Raw genomic sequence first — 12,205 nt, forward strand, 5'->3', positions numbered from 1 at the left:
CAGCAGCGACGAAAAGCGAGCCATGGTATCCTTCTTCGTTTTACAAATTTTTGTGAGTACTCTTTTGTTTCCGCGTATTGTCCCAACCAGTGTGGTTCTTTTGGCTAATAATTTATATGCCAGCGACAAGCTTGCAAAAAAATTGTCGGTTGTTATGGTCCTTCCCTTCATACTATACGGTTCAATAAGTTCACACCAGTCAAATTGACTGGTACTGGTATAAGTAGCCATGATAAAAAATTACTTTTATTTTAAATGAATAAAACAAAATTAAAGTTTATTATATTATTCCTTTAGCTATCCCTGCAAAAGTCATTACATCATTGCGGAGAAAAAATATAACATGAAGTAGGAATCTTAAAGTAAAGTTGTCAAACCAGTCATTTTGACTGGTGTGGTAATTCTAGTGTTAATGTCAAGCTTTCAACGTACTGTTTCATTTTGCCTAACGTACTGTATCGATGGAAAATTATATAATTTTTACCGCGCTAAAAACTGTTTCAAATGGTTAGGTTGCTACTACATACATATGTTATACATAGTCAGACTGCGGATTTTTATGCAAAATAAACATTACAGGAGCTACACAGACATCTGCATTTTTATTAACAATTTATACGAGCTGTAAATAATACGATATTTCTAAATGTTATTTTCTATTCCATTTACTTCCTTTTCTTATAGATGCATAAAATCCGCAGTGTATTTAGGACAGAAGGATCAAAGTAATCAAGTTTGGCGACATGAAGTTTCCGAGACATCAATTTAAGGAAGTTAATTATAATGCTTGTATCTGAGTTGCTTGTAAACGATCTATCTATCACCTAATGTATCTCGAGAGTATCGCCGATCGAAATCTGTTCGTTCATACATCGAACGAGCCCGTAATCTCTGTTTTGATTTTTCAGAGTGCCTAATCGCGGCGAGCACTTGGAAATCGATATTCCGGGCGTGGTTATTTTAATCGTTAGGGGTTGTTCCGTCCATTAAACTTTCAGAATTTACAGCTCCTGGCCGTTGCAGCGGTCTTCGGGGGTTGTTTCGTCCCTTAAAAACGGCGGATTCTCGGGCGACTACGGGTCGTATCGATCTTCGGGGAGCCACGCCGCCCTCTAAACATCAAGAATTTACGAAAATTCCGTCCCTTAAATTGAACATTACCCGGTAACGCGATTATCTTCTTGCTTCCTAGGAAGTTACCCCTTTTCATTCGTGATTAAACTTACGCTAACCCGACTATTTTTGATGCGGGTAGAGACTTCGTAAAGGGGTTTATTTCTCCCGTCCCTTGAACGCGAAGTCACGCGTTCGCGTCGTAAGAACTTCCCGGTCCTCGCGCGGGTTGGTTTCATCCCCCGAGTTTACGATTATGAATCGGGAAACCGTGTTTCCTACCTCTCGCAGGGATTATTCTGTCCCCTAAGTTGCGAGGTCTTGCGCGGCAACCTCTTACGCTTCGACAGCAAACTTCTCAGCTGCGACCCGTCTGCTCCCGATCTAACTGTTTGCTCGCGAAGACTGGTCCAGAGATTGTTTCGGTTGTCCGGGTTCCATTAAACAATTGCTATCCGAACTCGCGTGCCTCGTTCGTGACGTTCGTTGCCACCATTTATTCCACTGCTCATTTTCATTCTTAACCCTTAACGGTCCAGAAGTATTTCAAGTTTACTTCCCACCAGGTCCAAGCGGAAACAAATTCACAGAAGTGACCTGGCACAATGCTTAACGCGTTCATTATGTAAATATGACTACAATAAGAGTGATAAAAATAATAAAATGGCTTATATGGCGGCATTGCTCCGTTAAGGGTTAAATCATACATTCTATGGTTAATCTGTGGTCTTGCACGTCGCAGGAAAATTTCAAAGTGGAAAAATTGTCGTTGGCATGCATAAAATGATGCAAGCGTACAAGCACGATTGTCCGAGTCGGGTGGTGGCGTTCCAAAGGTTTAAATGATTCAAAGAAGATCGTCAGTCGTTCGAGGCCCGAAGTCGGTAAGAATGGCAGCTGACGAGTCCAAGATGATTCGAGGCAGCCGACAAGTTGAAGATTAGCATAACTAGCGTTCCCGATCGTGCGCGACAGACCGAGAAAGATGAAACCGTATGCGAAACGTGAAACGCTTTCTCGGAACGGGAAAGAAAGAGCAGAACTCCATTGAAATTCGGTGGTCCGGAGTCCAATTGAACGGAAACCTCGAATACGATCTACGTCGCATGTACGGCTCTCCGAGATAGCGGTTTAAAGTTACACAGTATCTGGTAGATCGTCCAAACAGTTTCCGGTAGAATAGACGTTTAATCCATTGAAACATTGAACGGAACTGGAGACCACAGACTATCCGTGCAGCGAGAACTCACTGGCGAAGTACGGTCGTGTAGAAACGGTTAATTACAGTGATGAATTATCGAGAATACATGCTCTGTGAAGTATAACGTTCACGTAAAATGTATGAAAGGGTACGCGCTGAAACGTACAACGACTTGGGAAAACCAGTGCCGGATTAACACCTTCAGAGCCCACTACAAAGACTTCGGGACCTCCAGGATCACTTCAACGCAATCGAGTTTTGACCAAAAGTTAGAGTTTCTGCTGGTTTTCGTTTCCATACGCACATAAATACTTAGAAATATTAGGGATTAGGGGGACCCATAAGTAATCAATTACTTTGAAATCTAAAACAAACTTTGTAATAAATTCAGATTTTCATTTCTTAATTTATTATATGATCTTCATCATTATCAAGGACAGTTTGTCATCTTTCCTGCAAATTTTCAATCCCCCCCCCCCCCCCCCCTCTTAGAGAAATCCAGGGTTCGTCAAGCAAAATATGACTCAAGGTGCCTCCTTACATTTTCTACAGAAGCGAATGTTTTATTTCTTAAATAATGCTCCAGAGATCTGAATAGATGATAGTCAGAGGGAGCAATGAGGTGAATACGGGAGTTGTAGTAAAACTTCCTATTGCAATTCTTTGGTTTTTTCCTGAGTGAGTTTCGGTGTACGTTTCGGCATTGTCAATCTGCAGTATTACACCTTTTCTGTGGTCTACAGATGCCCTCTTTTTCAATACTTCTGAATACAGCCGTTGTAATTTCTGACAATACAACTCGGCAGTAACTGTTTCTCCAGGTTTCAACAATTCAAAGTGAATTATGCCACGACAGTCCCACCAAATGCACAGTAACACCTTTCTAAGTGATTAGCTAGGTTTGATATTGCGGTTTGATTTGCAGAAAGTCATTGCTTGGAACGCTTTATGTTATCATAAAGAATCCATTTTTCATCTCCGGTAACGATTCTGCTAAGAAATGGATCTCTACAAAATCTGGATAGCAACGAAGTGCAAATTGATCGACGAATATTCTTGTTGGTCTCAGAAAATTTGTTGCGGTACACATATTCCTTGCGTATATGCCTTTCCCATTTCGTGTAGGTGCCATTGTATAGTTGACTAAGCGGACCCAAGTCGTCTCGATAATTCTTGTATACTTAATTTTGGATCAGCTTCCACTAGAGATTTTAGGGTGTCATTATCACATTCAACTAGCCGTCCACTTCGAGGCCTGTCAGAGAGATCATAATCACCAGCAGCAAACCTTCTGAACCAACGTTGACACTTTTTGACCTTCAATACATGTCTATAAACATCGCAAATTTTCTTTGTTGTTACCGTTGCATTAAATCCCGCATGAAAATGAAAAAGTATACAATGACGAATAGGATCCTCGGAAGGTACGGACGCGGCCATTTTATTACAGGGTTGTAAAAAACAATTATACTTTTTAGAATATTTTGAACACAGGCTGCTTTACAGAAAACTGTAAAAGAATACGTGTTTCCTCTTCAACGATCGGTACGGAACTGAAGGCAAAACAAATTCTTTGCAAATAATTGATTACTTATGGGTACCCCTAATATTATTACCATGTAAAAGATGTGAAACGCAGACAATTTCCCCTTCTCCTAAGCACGTGCTTACCTTCGTTTGTTGGTCGATCCAGCACCGGGGAAAACATTGGTCTGTCGATCGGACGTCGCCGAAAACCGGGCGCAACGTGAAAACAAAAAGGCCGTTAGGCGAAGTGAAAATATGCATCGACGAGGAGAGGATGATCTAGGTGGGTGGGATGGTTGATTCGAGGCGGCGGTGGTAGGGCCAGAGCCGGTATTCCGCGGGAAGCCGATTCGTTCGATCGGGAACGGATTCCAGGTGGAGAGGGTCAAATATCAAAATCCAACGGCGGAATGCAGACCTGTAAATGCCGCTCGGCCTCCATTCCTCGTGGACTCTTGACCTCGAGCCGATACCCACTTGACGCCGTGCGCGCCTCTATAATTCAGTCGTATTGTTCTGGCTCGAAAAAGCCAGGCAAAAGGTAAAGTGGCCGCGAGGGGAGGAAAGAAAAAACCGGAGGAGAGAAGGTCAGATGTCAGCGTGCCATCCGCAGCCACCCCTTTCTCTCCATTTCTCTTTCTCTCTCTCTCTCTCTCTCTTCCTCGTCTACGCGCTTCGATTCGTTCTGAAACGGATACCGAACGATACCGGATCCTCGTTCGATCGCGCGATCATAGGATCCCGCAAGATTATTCGACGAGCAAAAATCGAACGGAGAACGAGGCTCCCTTTAAACAGGAAATCGAGTCCGTTCGCTGGTTTGCTGGTTCTACTTCTTCGGCAGAATTCTAACGCGAAAATATAAACTTTCACGTTCGATGGGCCCCGTAAATGAAAATTCGTTTCGCTTCAGCTGGTAGAGCCATGGTTTCTCCAAATGGGCGATTAGGAGGTCTCTTAGGAATTTTTATAGTAGAGACAATTCACGAAAAATCAAAGAAGCTATGGTATTCTCAAAGTGGAAATTTCAGTGGAAATTTGCGTTGGAATTTCAATTTTTATGTATTTTATCTCCTACACCTTCGGTCTATCTCGCCAAGATTACCCTTGGAAGTTCTGATGATAAAGGTAGTTGAGCCAAAGAAGGGTTAAATCAATGTAAGGTACTTCTAATGGTATCGTCTAATAAATCATAAAAATGCAAATGTGTCGTTATGATTGGAAGGGTTACGAGCGATTCGAACGGCATTAGAAGAAGCAATGGCACGACCTTAACACGTTTCGCGATACAATACTCTGTCACGGGGCGGAATGAAAGGAACGTTTTGTTCGTCGCACTTACCCTCGAGGGGGCTCTTCTTTGTCTCTTTGTGGCAGACTCGCTTTCCTCGAGCATGCCCTTCAAATTCTAAATCGGATCAGGACATTGCCTTCGATCTGTTCCCGTGGTCCCTTCCGATCCGTTTCGCCGTCGCGATCAAATGTGAATCTTCCGGGAGACAATTTAATCCTGTATCTCCTCTTCCCCCGTTTGCCTTTTTTCCGTTTTGTTTATCTTGATCGGACGCCGAGATATCGAGATTGTATAACATAAATGCCGATGTTTTTCGGATTTCAGGTCAGCCTATCAATTTCAATTTTACTGTCGCTGACTGTGTTCTTCCTCCTGTTGGCCGAAATCATCCCGCCCACATCGCTCGTGGTACCGCTTCTCGGTAAATTCGTCCTTTTCACCATGATCCTAGACACCTTCAGGTATTGTCATCGATACTTACATATATATTACGAGAGAGTGTAACAAGGAGTTGCCGCGTTAGGTACATGACGGACAGAGAAACCAACATAATTTATTTGTTGCCAGCATGTTTAATCCTTTCACCATTGTTCGAACTAACACCATTTCATTTGGAGCAACGGAGTCGTTTACTCTCGAACACGATCTCTACTCCACTGAGGAAGAAGAGATACAAAATTCGCGTTGAAAGGGTTAAACGTAGCTTGTTTTTTTTTATGCGATTGAAATGCACAGGGTGCATCCGAAAAATCTCCAGACTGAAATTTCAATTTTTTCAGTATAACATAATCTTCGTCGTTTATTCGGTCGTAGCGCGTTTAACGTTAACAAAATATAGATTGTTGTCTGGGAGGTTCTTCGATGGACCGCGTGCTTGCTGTGCCCGCACGATTTGTTGGTGTCTGATTCGGCAAAGGAGGATTTGATGCGTTTATTGTTGAACGTTTCAGTATATGCGTAACCGTGGTAGTCCTCAATGTTCACTTCCGGTCGCCACAGACGCACGTGATGGCGCCGTGGGTCCGTCGTGTTTTTATCCATGTTCTGCCAAGACTACTGGCGATGCGCAGGTATAATACGTCTTCGAAGAAATCCGATTACGATTCCAGGCAAGATATGATTTCTACGAGCGTTTCGATGAACCGTTGGGCCTATGCCAACCAGCATTAGAACGTTCATTAGTGGCTTCGCACGTGACGCCTAACGTCACGTCGTCTCTGCAACCATTAGCACACCAACCACCTCTCTCTATCTCTCTCTCACTCTCACTCTCTCTCTCCCTCTATCTCTATCTCTATCTCTCTATCTTTCGAAACACGCACACACACACACAAATCAAACTCAACTTATTGTTAGACTCAGACCATTATACAGAACTCGAACCGGACAGTCACTTGTGTTCGATGATTGTTAGGCGATTCGAACGTTGAACACTTGGCTCCAAGTGCGTCCCGTATATTAAGTAAATCATCACCTCAAATGTTAGATAATTAAACTGCGAACTTTACGCAATTATGACAAAAATGAGTAGCTGCGATTGAAAAAGATTGAAATAATTTCGGAATAGCTTATTAACCCTTAGCACTCGAATGCCGACTTCGAGGCACCACTAAAAACTGCTATACCATTATCAAAAATATTGTTTCGATTATTAAATTTCTCTGTACTTAATAAGTGACTAAACATTTAATTATTATACGAGGTAATGTATCAATTTCATATACACATAGAGATTAAAAATATCACGTGGAATGGAAATATTCTCGATCGGGAGAAATGTTTGGTTTTTCAGTTGAAACAGCTGCGAGTGCAAAGGGTTAAAACCAATAAGGGCAGAAAGAAATTTCTATTCGGCCGCTGTATCTTCCGACGCGAACAATTTTTATTTCGCTTAAAAGATTCACAGTCCATGCAAAATTTACTGTACACGCGAAGTTCTCTAAAAATTCATTCGATTTATTCGATTAATTTTCGCAACGCTTTCCGCTGCTAGTTCCGGTTAGTATAGTTTAACTGTGAACCGCCAGCAATCTCGGGCCAAGTGGTCAATCGGCAGGACAAGAGGCCGCTAACGAAATCGGAGCAATCATCGAGAAACGGATAGCGAAAACAAGAGCGGTATCGACGAAGAACGATTCAGAGAACACGGGGCAATTGAAAAATCGAATTATTTCTCTTTTTTTTTGTTCAATTTATTTTTTGATTTGCCCACAGAGAACTCCACGAATTCCGGGCGCCGATGGCGGCCCGACAGCTCCATAGAAACCATTTTGCACGGTTCTCAGCACCACCGTCAACAACACCTTGCTCGAAAATTGTTATTTACCCTGTCGATCGTACATTGTCACCGCCATGCTTGATACAATTCTCCATTGGCAATCGTCACGAAGTATTATATTACCGAATAGTGTAGAACATATCCATGTACAAGCTTGACGCAACACGTTGACAGAAAGTATAGAACAATGAGACCATGAAGTAACGTTTGCTCGCCACCCTTCAACCTCCGCCTAGTTATGTCGATGAATTAGCCACGTCTTTGCTTGATTACCCTGTTTCGAGCACTTGTCATGCTACTGTAACGACTATACGATATCGTTCACTCACCCTTTCTGAATCGTTTGTAGAATATTTTCACTATTGTTTGCAAAAAAGTACTTGCTCATTTTCGAGAATATATACGGTTTCACCGTTGAAATGTAACGTTGTTTCGCGTCGATAATAACGAAGCAATGTTTTCTAAACTTTACTGAATCGTTAATGGAACATTTTCGCTGTTGCTATTGGAGAAACATTAGCTACCATTCGAGAGTAGATTTTCCTCGTTTTACCACTAACACCTAGAGCCGTTTCGCGCCCGATGTTAATGACTGTTTGTTTCTCGTTGAACAGGCCGCAGTACCAGATAGATAAACGTAGCATGGCCGGCCATCATGGGCAACGCGTGATGGTGAGAACGTGCAACGGTCTCGAATTACGGGATCCATCTTTGTTCGTAGAGACTTCGGCGTCGGAGCTGGTTGAATCCTCCGTTTTATTCCCGAGTCTCGATTCGCAGGACGAATTACACCCTCGGTATCGTAACGCAAACTATTGTAACAGTATATTTAACCAAACAATCCCAATTCCCAATTCTCCGTCATGGCGGAACTGCGCGCGGTTTAATCCTTCTGCACTGTTCCAGTCGGTTCGACAGCACAGCAAACCTTTGCTATCAATCGTAATATTTCCTGCTCGAGAACCAGAAATTCTTCCAAAATGTCAACTGTCTTTGAATTTTTGAATTTCCTGAACAGTGCACAACGATTAGAAGACACGTTGATCGCCGGCTAAAACAATTTATTGAATTAAAGGAGAACCGAAAAGTTAAGATTTCTCATGTTATTCTAGTATTACACTCCTCGTCAAAAAGATAGCCCAGTTGTGCTATCTTTAATTTCTCAATGACGCATGTAAAATTTTTCGTCTATAACGTATAAATATCAAAACATTATGAGCTCAGAATATGCGGCTTGTTGGAAATGAGTCACAATGTCGTGGATGTTTGTATACAACAAAGAAAAACTTTTCCATACTAAGGTCGAAATGATAGCACACTCTGTTAATATGTTTAAAAATTGTTTAGTATTTCATGATCTATCAACGAGTATAGATTACAATACAATATTATATTTTGTAAGTATAGGACTTGGAAAAAAATTAACCAAGTCTGAAAAAAAGAAAATTCTTGAACTAAAACAGCAACAGTTATCAGTAGCATAAATATCGAAAATAATAAAAAGAAGTTGTAAAGTAATACACAATTTCTTAAAAAATGTTGAAGATCCGTTCGTGAAGATCGAGAAGATCGTTATCCGATCGTGATATGCGAGCAATTTTGCGTGTAGCTTCCAACTCGCAGTTAACAACAAAGCAAATAATGAAAAAATCTAGTGTTAGTGCCTGTGTTTCAAGTGTTCATCGAGTTCTACAATCCTGCAAAAATATTAAGAGGCTAAAATTGAAAAAGAAACCTCCGTTAACAACGGAACACAAAGCAGAACGTTTACGCTTTGCAAAAGAAAGAGTGCATTGAAAAAAAAATGGAGAAGGGTACTATTTTCGGACGAAAAACATTTAACCTGGGTGGTCCTGATGGATTCCAATATTATTTTCATGACATAAAAAAAGAGACAATGTCGGCAATTCGACTGCAAATGGGAGGAGGCAGCGTAATGGTTTGTACCGGCATCGGTTATTTCGGCAAGACAAGTATTAAGTTCATTAATCTCATGTCAATCTCGGGACCTGATTACATCTTTCAACAAGATAATGCATCTGTATACACATCAAGATTGGTGCAATCATATTTTAATGAAAATAATATATCTGTTTTGCCGTGGCCTGCACGCTCCCCGGACCATAATATTATTGAAAATTGCTGGGCAGAACTTGTTCGCGGCGTATACGCGAATGGAAAGCAGTATCAACACGTATAAGAATTAAAAAATGCAATTGTACGCGAATGGGATACGTTAAGTCAAAATTATATCCAAAAACTATATAAATCGATACCAAATCGTACAATAGAAGTAATAGAAAATAAAGGGGGATGTACCCATTATTAAATAAGTGTATATGTTTGATAAGTAATTATTGTTAGTTAAAATTTATGTTCATTATTATTTTCTTATTGTACATGTGCTATCATTTCTTTCTTAAAATGAAACAATTTTTTTTTGTTACACACGAAACCTTATATTTTAAATTATTTTCAACGACTCGCATATTCTGAGCTCATAATGTTTTGATATTATACGTCACAAACGTAAAACTTTACATGCGTCATTGAGAAATTAAAGATAGCACACCTGGACTATCTTTTTGACGAGGAGTGTAATACTAGAATAACATGAGAATGGTTTTGATCGGAATATTTGGAAGAAAATATGATAAAGTATCCATTCCCGGAAGAAAGGGGGTCGAGATAAGGCGGCCAGTTTTTCTAGGGTTAATCGGTGTTGGTTCGAAGATAATGTGAAAGAATTTCAACGACCAGGGAATTGGAAGCGGTGAATTTGGGAAGCGCGTGCCGCATTCATGGGTCGCCAGCAGCCACGGCCGCACCTCCACCGCAACTCCCGACTGAGGAGAGCGTGGACGCTCTCTGTAACACGCTTCATCATTGGCATCACTGCCCAGAACTGTACAAGGCCATCGAAGGCATTCGTTTCATCGCCGATCATACAAAGAGGGAAGAGGACTCGACTAGAGTACGTTCCCTCATCTTTTTCTTCTTTCGTTTCTGCAGTATCCCTAGTACGGTGATTTCTCTGTACAGGGTGTTCATTTGAAAACCTTCCAGCCGAATATCTCGAAAAGTATGAAAGATATTAAAAAAGTGTAAAACACGTGTCCAAGGATTTCAAGGGGGAAAGAGGGGGGTAGTATCAGTTTTTTATTTGGGTGGCGTTTTCAAGGTCATTTGAAGGTCAACTTTATTTTTTCAAATGGAAACCTATATTTTTTATTATGGGAGCTTATTGTACGTAAAAAGACCAGCAATTTTCGTAGGATAATTTTTTTATCCGCTCACTAGTTTCGGAGATATTTAAAGAGAAGTAGAGGGAGTCGTGCTTATACTGCGAGAAAGTTTGTAATTTCTTTATAACTATAACAAATTTTCAAAATGTTCTCCGTTGTTCTCTAAACAATAATTCAGACGATTCTCGAATTCTGAACGAACATTTTTTAAGGTGTCTGTTGGAATAGATCTACATTCCTGTACAATTCTGCGACGCAAATCGTGACGCTTTCTGGTTGCGTTTTATAAACAACAGACTTTAAGTGTCTCCACAAAAAGAAGTCGACTGGAGTTAGATCTGGTGAGCTTGGTAGCCACTCAATAACACCTCTTCTACCGATCCATCTTAGTGGGAATCGATTGTTTAACCACTGGCAGACTGGTAACGTGTAATGCGGGGGAGCACCATCATGTTGGAAGTACAAAAGTTCTTCACTTAACAAAAAATTGCCGTTTTCATCTGTTTGGTTTTCAAGACTTTCTGTTATAAGTGGATCAATGATGTCGTCCAGTAAATTAAAATACAGATTGCCATTCAAATTCTCTTGGAAAAACAGAGGACCTATAATAGCATTTCCTAAAATGCCTGCCCAAACATTTATTTTTTCCATCAATTGAGTATTACTTTCTCTAATAGGATGTGGATTTTCGTCACTCCAATAACGACAGTTATGACGATTTACAGCATCGTTTAAGAAAAAAGTGTATTCGTCACCAAAAGAAATGTTTTTAATTAGATTAGGAGTGATGTTGACCATATTTGTTAATTAGTCACAAAACTCAATCCGCCTGTCAAAGTCATCTTCCAATAACTTTTGATGCAACTGCATTTTATAAGAATGAAACTTGTTATGTTTAAGTAATTTGTGCAGAGATTCCAATAATATACCAGTTGCCATTGAAACTTGTCGGATTGAACTAGTAGGATTCACAGTAAACTGTCCTATAATTTCGATTTGATCAGCTTGTTTTATGAATTTTGGCTGGCTTCTTTTTAAATTTGTCACCGATCCTGTTTCCTTATACTTTGCAACTAATTGTAACACGTACGTATAAGAAATATGTGTATCAGGATATCTCTCATTAAACGTAGCAGCAATTCGACGAGCACACTGATCTGCTCCATAAATAAAAATTATTTCTACTCGTTCTCCTAAAGAATACACCATTTTATACAAATAATTGTACTACGATATAGTATCTCTTATTACGATGATTCACGTTTGACTAAATAGTACAATCTTATATTGAAAGACAACATAAACAAGAGATCAATAGAGGACAATTTTGTTTTCAAACGGTACGTGCTAGTACCAGTGGAAAACATCAACGATTTGCGTCAAAGAATTTTACACAATAATATGCCTCGCTCTACTTCTCTTTAAATATCTCCGAAACTAATGCACGGATAAAAGAAAGTATACTACGAAAATTGCTGGCCGTTTTACGTACAATAAGATTCCATAATAAAAAATATCGATTTCCATTTGAAAAAACAAAGTTGACC

The 12,205-nt window shown here is 40.3% G+C and overlaps 1 protein-coding gene across 4 annotated transcripts in view; it reads left to right on the forward strand.

Moving 5' to 3' along the window:
• Nachra3 (nicotinic acetylcholine receptor alpha3 subunit) overlaps positions 1 to 12,205 on the forward strand; it is a 175,379-nt gene that overhangs the window by 156,219 nt on the left and 6,955 nt on the right. For 2 of the 4 annotated variants that reach the window (XR_013082084.1, XM_076786292.1), the window contains exons 10-13: positions 5,460 to 5,596; positions 6,086 to 6,244; positions 8,028 to 8,210; positions 10,174 to 10,387. Coding sequence is in view for 3 of the 4 variants with exons in the window: in XM_076786292.1 (XP_076642407.1) it covers positions 5,460 to 5,596; positions 6,086 to 6,244; positions 8,028 to 8,210; positions 10,174 to 10,387 (693 nt within the window). In the remaining variant the exon portion in view is untranslated. Of the gene's footprint in view, positions 1 to 1,949; positions 2,582 to 5,459; positions 5,597 to 6,085; positions 6,245 to 8,027; positions 8,211 to 10,173; positions 10,388 to 12,205 lie in introns of those variants that run through there. The other 2 variants (XM_076786293.1, XM_076786294.1) reach the window with 2 other exon arrangements.

The sequence above is a fragment of the Halictus rubicundus genome, chromosome 4 (genome assembly GCF_050948215.1).
Source record: "Halictus rubicundus isolate RS-2024b chromosome 4, iyHalRubi1_principal, whole genome shotgun sequence".
Classification (NCBI taxonomy): domain Eukaryota; kingdom Metazoa; phylum Arthropoda; class Insecta; order Hymenoptera; family Halictidae; genus Halictus; species Halictus rubicundus.